At 35.3% G+C, this 14,581-nt stretch overlaps 1 protein-coding gene across 1 annotated transcript in view; it reads right to left on the minus strand.

Annotated features, from left to right (window-relative positions):
- Nucleotides 1-14,581, minus strand: part of CNTN5 (contactin 5) — a 1,287,027-nt gene that overhangs the window by 297,263 nt on the left and 975,183 nt on the right. Inside the window, exon 9 of the mRNA XM_057750478.1 lies at nt 12,554-12,656. Coding sequence (XP_057606461.1) covers nt 12,554-12,656 — 103 coding nt within the window. The remainder of the gene's footprint in view (nt 1-12,553; nt 12,657-14,581) is intronic.

Genomic DNA, 14,581 nt, shown 5'->3' on the forward strand with positions numbered 1-14,581 from the left:
TTATTGCATGCCAATGATCCCTCAATAAAGCTTTTAAGAAGCAGCCTGAGGAAATACTTCAGCAGTACACTTACTTTGCCTAATTGGATATCTGAAAACAAATTTTTTTTTACACATTTAAGTCACTGAAAATGTATAAGAATATTTATCCTTTCTATTTTACTCTTTTAATCTCAAAACAAAACAAAACAAGAACCTAATGGGGGTAATCATCCTATGTATAATCTCTTTAGATATCATTCTTTATGTCTCTTCAATTTTCTGTTATTTGTGACACAGACTCAAATAACAACCAGAGAGTTAAGAAATGATGAAGCATGGGAGGAGGGATCCTCCTGGACCAGCTTCCTTTATATTCAATCCCCTTTTTAAAAAGCTGTTTGTGTATGGAATCTCACAGATGATATGATTGGAAGTAGCTGAGACTGTAGATGCTAAAATAACTGTTGTTGACTTAATAAGATAAAAATATGCAGTCAACAACCATTTTTCTAATATTTTTCCAATGTTACAGAGGAGATATTCTGTTTATTAACTCAGATTTTTAAAATTAAATTGCATATAAATGAGGGTAGATTATGCCATTACTCAGGTTCTGATTGACTTGATCACTAAGTTAAGATTTAACATACGCTACTTTAGCCTTAATTACTCTAATTCAACACATCCAAGATACCTCTGATTGTAAGACACACCACTATTTTAAAAATAACTAAGAAAATATTGCCAATTAAACTACAACACATTATCAATTGTAATATATACCTGGATTTCATAGATGTAAAAATTTTTTTAAATGTATGCTTTGGAGTATATTATATCTATGCTTTCTTTCAATGGAATGTGGCTAAACATAATGGGATTATATGAAGGTGGAGACGGGAAGATGTTCTTCCCCTTTGCTTCTATGTAGGAAACCCTGATGTGTGTTTTTCTTTCAGAAATGTTGAGAAGGCTATATTTCTCTGTAGGGGTGTATAAAACAAGTGACCTGATTTCATAATGTACCCTCCTTTGAGAAAATGGCCATAAATAAGACATTCTAAAAGTTGTAACCAGATTGATTCGGTCCCCAAAAGAAAAGTAGGGAATAGAAGTGACCAAAAGAACTTATCATTTGCTTTTCTACTATGAAACAGCAGCTGACACATACACCCACTGAGTATCATTTTTGTGTCTATTGGCTATCAGTGAAAATTATTATTCAGTCTAAAACACATTATTATAAAGATTTGACATGAAAACTATTCTGTACCACATAGCTACCAACAAAAACAGTGACAGGAACAGAAGGTAGCTACTGCTATATTATATCACAAAAGAAAAAAAAAGAATAAAGAAGAATCATGATGACAGATGTTTAGTTTTCTTTACATTTTCTATCTTGAGATATTCTTTCCATGGATTTAAACATTTATTCACATATACATACATACATACCCACACTTATGTGTTTCACTTGTACAGGAATTGCAAATTGCTTAATGTAGAAAATGCTACCATGTGCATATGACTCTACCCATTGAAGATCAAGCACACAGCCAGGGACAATGAATTCAAAAAGTACCAGATCAAAAGAGAATGAAACCCTCTACTATCATCTGAAATGGAAAATGCTTAGATAGAATGGAGAATCAAAAATTATCTAAGGCAACAAAGCATGAGCTATAAGACAATTCAGAACCACTTTGATTATACGTTGTGCATGCAGATACATTTCATTTAATTACATATTTTTAACAGTACTATCATATTCGTAACATAGAAGTGAAGAATATGAAGCTATAATGTTTTAGCTTCACAGTAATTTTTTTCCAATTAATATTATTGCAAGGATAAATAAAAATAGCTTAGCTAATGTTACCTGTACAATAAAGGCATAGGATATGGTTTTGAAAAATACAATTCAAGTAACAGCCTTTTCCCTGTGATTCATCCTCCCCACCTCATCTCAGTTGCACCTGTTTCCAAGTTTTATGGTGCTGAAAGAGATATTCCAAAGACAGAGATGGAATTATGTCTCTGGTCACTCTTTGGTAAGAACATGAGAGAACAAATAAACTTTATATGTAGTCTTCTGTGTCCTGGGTGTAACTGACATCAGAGATATAAGGGAAAGTTTTCAACTCTATAAAATATCTGGCAAAAAGATTAAAGACACACAGATATGACACATCCTCTGAATCTCAGGATAAATTCTTATTTGGGAAGAAGAAGACATACAAGAATTAGTGGGATTAGATATTCATTGAGATATTTCTGTCACCAGAACCTTGAATATGATTTCTAAATATGTGATTACTGAGGCTAAAGTGTCTCCCTAAAAACCCAAAGCAAACCTCCAACTTAAATATATAATGAATAAAAGGAAAACTGTGCTTTTGAAAATCATTATATGTAGTCATGAGGTTATATGATACTAAATTTTTTTGCATTGTAAAAACTTAGTATTGATTATTTTTGTAATTGATAAATCATATTGGAAAAGTAGAAAATAACAATAATGATGTTGATGATGGTAGCAATAAATAAATAAAACTAGTTTTTCTCTAATGCCTCCCAGAGAAGAGATGTTTTTAATCTTTACAGGTGCTATATATACAGAAACATTTTGAGACGAGAAGGGCAATACATCAACTTGCAATGACTTGATAGTTACAGCCCGTAGGGAAGTGCACTCTCTTTGTTCTAGCTCTGTGCTCAGAAGCCGCCTACTTTCTAATTACTCATGTTTCTACTGAGAGCATTATTTATTTCTATAGACAACCAGTCCTGGTTACTAGCAAATTATCACAGCTTTTTCTGATTTATCAGAGTGAGTTTGGTAAGACAACTCAATCATGTTAGAACCCATATATCAATTGTAAAAAATAGATTTCTGACACTTACACATACAGGAATAGATACTACTGTATGAGGCCCCACCAAGGTGAAACCATCTTATGAGGTGCAGCCTGATACAGCCACTTTGAATACCTATGCATATGTGGTTTCAGGCTTAGAATTCTTTGATATATTAGTTTATTATTGATTTCCCCTTAATCATATCTACATACCACAATGATTTAATTTAATCAATGAATGTTCACTTTACACCAACTAAGTGGGAATGAACTTAAGAGACATTTATGGTGATTAAACTGCTGAAGATGAAAAGAAGGAAGAGTGAAAGATATGAGTTTATATTTTGAGTGGCTGTCTTGGTGGTAACCTTCAGTGGTAGTAAAAACTCCTTTTGTGGATAAATAAGGGTATAAATACTAAATTGGTAATTTAGGTACCAAGGACTGGTAAAATGCATGCCATTAGCATTTTATCCACTTTAAAATTCTATATTTTTCACTTAAATAACTCTGAAAATTTGAATCCGTCATGATCAAGTATGACTTACTAACACGATAAACCTTCCTTTACACCTCCCTCTCCCAACTTTAATAGCCAAGGTCCTACCTTAAACCCTGGGCATCATCACTGACCTCTGTAAATCTTCTGCTTCAATCTGTCAGCCACTTAAAAATCCCTCAAATACAATTCTTTTTTTCTCTACTATTTTCCTGAGGAATATACTGATTCCTTATATCCTCTTTATGAATGTTAACAACCAACAGTTTCTGGTTCCTCAATCAACTTCTGGTGGAAAAGGTTATTCTGTGAAATTCCAGAGAGATTCATCCAAAATAAAGCTATTAGATGAGTCTAAACTAATCCAAGTAAAAAGCTCAGTCATTCGGGGATTATCTCTTGCTTTATGCCGTTGGTAATTTGTCCTCTATATTTATGTTTCTAATTACTGAGATACTTAAGTACAACCAGAAAAACAGTTGCTATGATAAAAATGGAAATTACTCTCAGCAACTGAAAAGTGGTATGGTAAGTTGAGAAAAGAATTAGTTTTAGAATCAGAAGACCTGGTTCTGCCTCTATACCGTGTTAGCTATTAGGCCTGGTGCAGGTATGCAGGTTTTCTGGAGAGGCAGATTAAGTAGCCCTAAGACAGCTCTGGAAAAGTTAGAAATCTGATGACAGGTAACTGTGACTCCAAATATGAATACTAAATTGGTCCTGTGTCCCTAGAAATAGATAACACTTCTGGGTGCAAAAGTAAATAAGTAAATAGAACACTCCCTTCCATAGTTCGCACTATGGAAGAATGTTGACAATATAAAGGACACCAAAAGATGAAGCATCAGATAATTAGCCTGACCAGCATGCCCACATGTCCCTGCAGAGTCTCATTTTCCCATCTATAAGTTGATAACAGGCTATGTGAGTCTTTAAGATTCTTTCAGCACCCATTTCCTTTGGGTACCATCTGAAATGAAGATATGTCCTTGGTTTCAACAATATGAAGCAACTAATAGCTCACAAGGGTAATTTTCTTGAATCCATAATGTACCACTTTCCTATGATATCTAAACATTTATTGATTCCTAGACCCCATGACTAATTCCTATCCCCAGACCTTCTGGCAACCTAACTATTAAGTAATTTGATTTTGGTGTGATAGACAAATACCACACAACTCCAATTTATTTTTAATTCCTACAGCCCTTAGTGACTGGCAGTTCCAAATAAACAGTATTAATAAATCATCAATCTGTAACTAAAGAGCAGGTTCTTTGAGGAATGCTTGCAGGTTGCAGACTGTGGGAAGTCTCAGAGGAATATTTGTCATTCTCGCAGTTACAATGGAACATAAGAGCAGCCATTTTGAGACAGCTTGGGCTAAGGACCGAAGAAAAGGAAACATAAACTACAGCAAAAAAGACTTCATGAATTGATAACTGGTGCTTTCTTATTTGCAATAAATATATAAAAAGAGAAAAAATTACTTAATGTCCTGCTTCCCTAATAGGCACTTGATGGAGTGTAACAGAAGATGATTTGTAAATGCTATCTGAAAGAGAGATAAGCAAGAACTAAAAAGGGTAGGAAATTGAATGTGTTCTTTCCTCCCACTTCACCACCAGGTTTCAGATGAGTCTGGAAAGGTCATTCACATAATTATTACAGTAACTGGTTCAAGGCCTTTTGAGCACAGCTGATCTGATTGTGTGTTAATGGCTGCGAAAGCAAGATAAGGAACGTGTGAAGTAAAGGGAAAAAATCTGCTATAATGGTATTAGCTTGCAGGATTGTCATAGTAGATAAACTGATGTTGCTTTATAGCATGTGGCTTTTTTATTACAGAACAACCCCAAGTATGCCCTTGTGTAAGGGGTCCTTTAAGCATCAGTGACCAAATTTTACTTCTTTGTTGTTTGGTGGCTGTGTGACATATCTAGATATCTTTCTGGGGTCTGCAGAAGGTCATATGGTGAAATTAAACCTGCCAGAAAACTGTAGCTAATATAAAGTGGTCTGAATTTTCAGGGCCAAGACATGTGAAAGACATCTGGAGACTTCTGTCTGACCAAACCAAGGCAATAACATACCTCCTGTTACAAATGATTGACCACATTTATCATATCTGAATCCAATTCAGTAAACATATGCAATACTTGCTGCATATAAGAATACTCTAGGGATCCAATAATTTAGCACAGTAGACAGACACACACAGTTGGCCCAATGGGGCAGTTTAAAGAGTGCAATATGGGTGTTCATATGGTTCTAAAGAAAAGATATTGAATCTCAAGTAAAAACAGGTGGGAATTAATAGAGAAATGGCATTTGACCTAAAACTAAACCCTAAAGACTGAACAGGGATGGTGAAGGCAGGATATTTTAGACTGAAGTATCCAAGTTGCAGGACCATATAAGCAGGAAAGCACATGGGAATAAGGTATAGGAAGGGGTGTCCACGGTTGATTAAAAGATGAGTTTGAAAATGTAAAGTGGAACTTGCGCTGGTTATTAAATTACCATCTCTCAGCCTCACCTGTCTTACTCTGCTTTGTGATGCAAAGGGCTAGGACTCCAGAAACTACATCTCTGCACTGCCAAGAGGGGGTGCTGGAAAGAGGCTGCACAGCTAGAGGAGGGAGAAGGGACACACTCCTGTTGCTCCCTGTCTGCTTGAGATTCCTGTGAATGGTACCTCAGCGAGGCATTCTTCCCAAAGCAGAAGTGGAATCTAGCTTGAGTGTTTCTAACACTTGTAGTTCAAGCTGCATCAACACCCCCACCTCGAAAACTTAGCTCCTGCTAGCTGGTTGGTGCACGCTTCTCAGAGGTCTGGGTCCCAGAGGAGTGCCTCCGAACTTCTAGTTTTTAATAATTCCAACTCTTTCATTTTTTTCCCCTCGGGCCAAGAGATGGTAGCTACTTCCTACACTTACTAACTCTTCATACTTTAAAGTTCTCATTTTGTTCTGTGTGACCTTGTTATACAGACTTAAACACTGAGCACAACCAGTTGAAAATATCACCAACTTTCTTTCCTTTTTTCTTTTTTTAGTGCATTTCTCTTTTTTAATTTTTATTTTTATATTGGAGTTTAGTTGATTTACAATGTTGTGTTAATTTTAGGTGTACAGAAAAGTGATTTAGTTATACATGTACCTATTATTTTCAGATTCTTTCCCCATTTAGGTTATTACAGAATATTGAGTAGAGTTCCCTTTGCTACACAGTAGGTCCTTGTTGATTACCTATTTTATATATAGTAGTGTGTATATGTTAATCCCAAACTTCTAAATTATCCCCCCCACCACCTTTCCCCTTTGGTAACCATAAATTTATTTTCTAAGTCTGTGAGTCTATTTCCGTTTTGTAAATAAGTTCATTTGTATCACTTTTTTAGATTCCACATATAAGTGATATCATATGGTATTTGTCTTTCTCTGTTTGACTTACTTCACTTAGTATGATAACCTCTAGGCATACCACATTTAGAGAGAGCCGTTGAAATGAAATATTTTTAGGGTCCTAAGAGATTCCTTACTTGCACTGTCCTTTGACCTCTTATTGCTCATCTCCTTTCAAGAGTTCTGTGTCCACTGTTTAAATTAAAGCCTACCTGGGAAATATCAAAGATACCCCTTCTTCCCAAACGAAAGTCACTGAGATGAATGTTGGGTAAGAAAAGGCAACAATCTTCATTTCTATTTCCTGCACATGCCACCAACCACTTTAAAACACTGTGTAATAATGTAGTTGCCAAAATGCAGCTAATTAAGTCTGCCTGACTCTAGCCTTCTACTCTTAATATTCAGTCCGACTGGGTGGATGAGCTGCCAGCAAAAAAGAATGTTTAAAATATATAAGCAGTTCAATATCAAAAAGAAAAAAGAAAAGAAAAACAATAGAAAATGGGCAGAAGATCTATATAGACATTTCTCCAAAGAAGACAAACAAATGATCAAGATGCACATGAAAAGATGCTCAACATCACTAATTCTTAGAGAAATGCAACTCAAAACTACAATGAGGTATCACCTAACACTGGTCAGAATGGCCACCATCAAAAAAAAAAAAACCTACAAATAATAAATGCTGGAGAGGGTATGGAGAAAAGGGAACCCTCATACACTGTTGGCAGGAATGTAAATTGATACAGCCACTATGGAGAACAGTATGGAGGTTCCCTAAAAAACTAAAAGAGGACTACTATATGACCCAGTAATCCCACTACTGGACATATACCCAGAGAAAGCCATAATTCAAAAAGACACATGTACCCCAATGTTCATAGCAGCATTATTTACAAAAGCCAGGTCATGCAAGCAACCTAAATGTCCATCAACAGAGGAATGGATAAAGAAGATGTGGTGCATATATGCAATGGAATATTACTCAGCCATAAAAAGGAATGAAATTGGGTCATTTGTAGACACATGGACCTAGAGACTGACATACAGAATGAAGTAAGTCAGAAAAAGAAAAACAAATATCATATGAGATTAACACATATATGTGAAGTCTAGAAAAATGGTACAGATCAGTGGTCCCCAACCTTTTTGGCACCGGGGACCAGTTTCGTGGAAGACTATTTTTCCATGGATGGGGAAGGGTGGGGGAATGGTTCAGACTGTAATGTGAGTGATGGGGAGCAATGGAGAGTGGCAGATGAAGCTTCTCTCACTCGCCCACTGCTCACCTCCTGCTGTGTGGCCCGGTTCCTGATAGGCTGTGGACTGGTGGTTGGGGACCCCTGGTATAGATAACCTTATTTGCAAAGCAGAAACAGAGACACAGACGTAGAGAACAAATGTATGGATACCAAGAGGGGAAGGGGTGGGGTGAGAGGAATTGGGAGATTGGGATTGACACATATATACTATGGATACTATGCATAAAATAGACAACTGATGGAAATATACTGTATTGCACAGGGAACTCTGCTTAATACACTGTGGTGACCTAAATGGGAGGGAAATCCAAAAAGGAGGGGATATATATATACACACATATATATGTGTATATATATATATGTATATATGTATGGCTGATTCATTCTGCTGTGCAGCAGAAGCTAGCACAACATTGTAAAGCAACTATATTCCAATAAGAATTAATTTAAAAAACTTGACATTTTTATAAAGATTAAAAAAAAATATGGTTGTTCATTTCCAACCCTGACCCAGACCATTTCTCTCCTTTCAGAAAACATTACATCTAAATTATTAGAAGACAAATGGATATTATTATGTTATTACAGCAGTGTGGGGGAAAAAATCTACTGCCTTTGCTGATAACCCATTTTCCCACTAAGAACTTTTTTCGAGAACTTCTACATTATACCCAATTTAATTCTGCTAGTTTAATCCCATGCTGTTGGAATTTCACCCCCTTCCCACTATGTTGAAACCGGAGAACAGATTGTGGGTGATCGCTTGATAATAACTTTCTTTATGTCTAAAACAGTTTTCCTTCCTAAAGTAATTAATCCACCTCCCCTTTTTTACACTTTGCTGTATTTCCCAAGACTTGACACGCCTTTGTTTCCTGATGGATCCTTGCTAAGCATTTCCCATTTTTTCTGGGAAAATTATACCTTTGCAGAATTGAACGATACTAAACATAGCATGTGACAGTCACTTCATGCATTCTTTTTGTACTCAGTGTTGTGTAATTGTGTTTGCAGAGAGATTTCTAGGGGTATACCCAGCACACTCCTGTTGTATTCTGCTGCAGTAGCATATAGAGAAAACATTTGATATTTTTCTAAATTCAGATTTAAGTAGAGATTTCTTTAGAAGAACACTTGCAGCTTACAATTTTCCTGTTGACTTTTTATTTAACTTCAGATTTGGCAGGTTGGTGAACTTGTGTGACATTAAGATAAAGTAAAATTTGATAACCTAAAATCATTTGCCTTCTGCTATTTTTTTAAGAGTACAGAAAAAGTAGCCATTTATATATTTTTAATTATCTGTGTAACTATGGCTGCATTAATTTATATCCTCTAAGTTACAAAAACTGAATGCCTTTAGGAACAGATTATGTATAGAGGTAAATGTACTTTTCAAAAGGAGTAAAAAAAAAACATATTTTGTGAGCAATGGAAGTGTATTTTGACATGTGAAAATAAAGAGTATTATTTATTATCTGTTAACAAAGAGTTGATTGGATAAACTATTCACTGTATTCTCTGAGTTCATTTATTCCTTCAACAAATATTTCCTGAGTGCTATATGCCAGGCACTGTGGAAGGCACTAGGAGTATACAAGTGAAGAATACAGTCATGAGTCCTGCCTTCCTGGTGCTTAAAACTTAATGACGGTGACTTGCTAGTCATTCTGTTTGCCTCCCTTGCCTGTCACCCTCCTCTCCCCCCAGACTCTCTGCCTTCCTTTCAGTACTGCCAACTGCATCCTCTGGGCTTGCAAGCTGACTTCTGGTTGTCTTCAGCCATGAGAGCCACCAGAGGAGATCAGAAAGCACGAGGAAAAAGTCAGGATATGAATTTCCTGCTCCTTTCCTCAGCTGTGTTCTTTCAATGCATCTTTTCACAGCTACAGCTCCTGTCAAGTGGCCCCCGGCCCACTGCAGATCTCTGGGCTTCTGGTGACACTATCTTCTCCCCCTTGCTCAGTTTGGCTTTAGGGTGAAAATGACTTCTTGTTCTCACTAGTCTGCAGACACTTGTTTCTTTTCTTAGTCTTCTTAGATCTTCGAATTATGCCTTTAGTAAACTCTTTTGAGATATCTGAGTCTTTCCAGCCGGATTCCTGACTGATACAGTGAACATATATATATTTTTAAGTAGAGAAACACATATGTAAATAATTTAAAACTGTATTATGGGTTATGAAGAAACAAATACAAGTATTTAGATACAGAGTATTGGGTGCAAATTAAACAAAGTATTACAGATGAACTCTTAGAGGGTGATATTTAAGTTGAGGCCAGAGAATAAGTGGGAGGCAGCATGGAAAGAATGGGAAAGATGGTTCTGTTGGAGGAAACAGCAAGTGCAAAGCCCATAAGCTAGAAAAGAGCTTGATATGGTCTATGAGAGAATTTGGTTATATTTTTCTATGAGGAATATTTGGTTAAATCAATCTATGTGGACAGACTAGGGGAACCAATCAGCTTGAGTGGCAAGGTACTGATCGCTATCTAGTGACAGATACTGAAGTTTTTGGACAAAGGTCTACCAGAGAATCATGTACTTGTTAAAGTGGGAAGCAGCTCAGGTGAGCTGTGGGAATTAAGCAGATGCTCAGGTATTAATTTGAAATTGTTGTGATCATATTGGGATGCGATGATGTTGTATTCCACATGATAATGTGCGGTGAAGAAATTAACACATGTAAAGATGTTATTTCTTTGATCTCATTTAAAGTCAGTCTTTAGGTAGAGATAAATCTCTTCATAACATGATACTTTTTCATAATTGACACTTCACATAAAGAATATCAAATGGGCAGCAGAGACCTTCTGACAAGCTGTGTGTTTTGTTCATCTTCCTATTGATTTATTTATTTTTGTGGGGCGAGAGGGAATAGCAAAGAAGGAGGCGAGAAGTTGAAGAAAATAAAGTATTGAAAGAACTTAATTTGACAGTTGGATCCTACCTAGAATGAAAGGGACTTTAAGGATCAATTTACTAAGCATATTTCAAGACTTCCAAAAGCAAACATATCAAACTTATTAAATAACCCTGCCTGGGGAAATATCCCATATTGCTTTTTCTCTATAAATCTAGTTCTCTAATTTGTTTTACAGTATGACCTCTTTTTGTTTGTGGCTTTACTGCAAATTCTGGCATTTAAGAATTATTTAACTGCAGGATATACTAAAACCTTTGACATCAAGCTAAAATAATTATTTTTGTATTTATCAGAATTGAGCAGTTCACTTGGGACATTTTCAGGCATATTTGATACCACAACATGAGCAAATGGTGAAAAACATGACTTTTAAAGTGTCATTTAATCTTTTACATTTCACTAATACATATGGATTTGGAAATCTTCCTTAGTTATTTGGAAATCTTCCAATATGGATGGATTTTAATTTATTGAAATACACTTCTACTTACAGGCATCTTTTGCTGGACCACTCAACACTTTTAATGGATCATACAGCAATTTATTTTTTCTTAATTTATTATGATCTTTCTCCTACTCAAATTTAAACAGAATTGCACATATACTATTTCAATCAGTCTTAATATTAGAAAACATGTTGATTACCATTGTCATGTCCTAAACCTCCTCTTACTAGCTGAATTTTTCATATTTACTAATATTTTTCTCACCCATAGGCTAAACCTACTTTAAGTACATTTATAGAGCATGTTTTTTCTCCAAGTACTTTACAGTTATGCCTTGGGAGTTAGCTCACCGCAACTGAAGCTGAATGATTAGTAACTCTGATAGAGATGCATTTATGCAAATTATAATTATAGAGTCTAGAAAGGACTCTGAGGTCTTATCACCCTAAGAAAAACAAAACAACAACACTCTATTTAAAATAAATCATAATACTCTAATCAAATATAATCAAAATCTCACTCCTGTTTCTATGCCCAATATTCATACTGTAAACATCATTGACAAGTGATTATATATTGTGAGACTTAAAACCTCAGAAATAGAATCATTAAGCACAGCAGGCATTAGAGTGTACATAAATCATCTTTCTGATTTGGGGAATGATTGCATGTTACGCATATTGGCAGCTAGTGCTATCACGTTATCATTATTTCAAGAGAGACTGAAGTAATCAATTTCATCTTTACAATTTTTATACTGTTATCTTATTATATCTTATCAGAATCTATTTCCCTTACATAAGCAGAGGATAGAACCTTATCCCTTTTTACTTACATCATTTCTGAAAAAATTTAAGAATGATACTGAAATTTTAAGACAAGTAAGCAAAAAGATGTAAAGATTTTCTTTTATTTAAAGACTTTTGCTTTATGTTAAAATAGCAAAACTATATACATTATTATTCATAGAGATGATCAGAAAGATAATTATATTTGGTTACTTCATCAATTCCCATTTGCCCTTCTTTTAAAAAATGAATAGCCACCAAGGAGCTTCCAGGTTTCAGTCAAGGAAAATAAAACCTAGCAAAATAAGTGATCCAAAAATAAGATATGTCACATCTTAATAAACAATCGTGTCTAATTATAGAAGGATATGTACTTACTTGCCAAGTGCAAAGCACTCCATCTTAACAGTTGTTCCCTTAGCAGCTGTAACCGTGAAAGGGAAATGGACCTCAATTTTCGGCTCATATTCTCCCATCACACCTGGGAAATAAAGAATAGTCTTTAAACATAAAATGAACGTCACAATTTCTTTCCAATTCTGGAGATGTTACATTGAAAAGCACTGTGATATCCATATCTGTTTGATGACTGCTAAATTTTTGATGCATTGAAATATGAAGTACACATAGACTCAACCATTATGATGAAATCCTAATCTTCTCTTAAGGATTGGATTGCATGTATATTCAATACCATTTAAAATAATAATTATTGAAAGTGCTAATCAACACTGGTAGTTTAGCTACTGATTATATTTCAGAAGAAATAAATAACTGTGAACAAATCCCATGGTAAATAATGGTGTTGATTTTTTTTTTAATAAGCAAAGGTCTCAGAACTTTCTTTGTCATTGCCAGATAAATAAATGCTTACTTGTTAAGTCAACATATATTTATTGAATATCTATAATATGCATGCATTTTGCTAGGCATTGTGGGAGTTACAAAGATAAATCAGCCATGGACTGTGCTCTCAAGCACTCAGCAAGTATATTCATAAAGAAAGAAACAGCATATACTCAAGGATGGGAGAAGAGCTATATATCAAAATCATTGTAATGTAAGATAGGAAGTGATGAGTGCCCTGAATGAGGCATCCTGAAAGTATTTTGTGTATTTGAGGAGATTATAAGAATACTTAGAATTTGTATAAGTGGGAAAAGATAGGAGAAAGTAAATGGAACTGCAGGAACAAAGACAAAGGGAAACCACCAGAAATAGGAATATCAGTTTTCCTGGCCTCTTGGTATGTGAAGGAAAGTCATGCTAGGCAAATTTGGAAATATAAATGGAGTCCAAAGAATAGAGGGCCTTGATTATCAGAGTAAGACATCCAAACTTTAATCTGTAAGTAATTTTGAGCCATTGGAATTTCAGATAGGAGACAGGCATTTTGTTGAGATGTATATACTGGAATTTGAGCAGAGACCAGTAAATCAAGTATATTATATCAATAATACAAGTTAGAAGTAATGAAAACCTAGACTTGACTTGTAGAGTAAAAAAAAAGAAGAGGCATTAGAATGAGAAAAAACAAGAAAGAATTGAACTTGGCACACAATAGGGGTGCTGCTAAGGTTGTGGGCCTCGTCAATAACAACATTATGATTTCCAGCTTGGGGCGGGGGTTGGTGATGTAGTGAGAGAAAGAAGCATGCAGCTATGGTGAGAAAGCTGATGACTTCCACTTCAGGAGTATTTTCTTTGATACCTATACGATATTCAGAATGCAGTGAGAGGATGAAACTGGAGATGAGTTCTGGACAGGTAATATATACTTAATGTCATCACTCACTGGTGGGAGTTAAAGCCATGAGATTGCAGAGGGCTTTCACCTATCAAGAAAACAATACACTGTAACTCAGTCACTTTCCTGTACAGCAGAAATTAGCACAACATTGTAAATCAATTGTACTTCAATTAAAAAAAAAATCATACACTAGTGATGCCTGGTGAATTCCAGTGCTTGTGTCCTCAGGCAGCCCTGGAACTAATTTCTTCCCAAAAATAAATTTTAGCAGATCCCTATGTGTAAAGTACCATAGAGGACACAATTGTGATTGAGCACAGATGCATTCCGACTTTCTTTTTTCTTTTATTTAAGCACAAAGCTTTCTGAAATTTAGGTTTTGAAAATCCGATTAGACCCCAAGATGATTTAATCGAGACCCCCATGATTTCAATCAAGAGAAAAGATATGTAGCTCACCTCGATTCCTTTCAAGTCTAATGTTCACTGAACACCAAGAGCCTGATACATAGCAAGTGAAATGAGTGGTTAGCAGTACAGTAACACTCAAAACAGATGTTTAATCACTTCTTCTCTCTCTCTTTCTCAATAGTTTTCTCTTCAACTTCTTTTTTCTTATATACTTCTCACCTCCCTGTATACCTTCCAATTTCCTTT

This window comes from Hippopotamus amphibius, chromosome 9 (assembly GCF_030028045.1).
Source record: "Hippopotamus amphibius kiboko isolate mHipAmp2 chromosome 9, mHipAmp2.hap2, whole genome shotgun sequence".
NCBI classification, from domain to species: Eukaryota; Metazoa; Chordata; class Mammalia; order Artiodactyla; family Hippopotamidae; genus Hippopotamus; species Hippopotamus amphibius.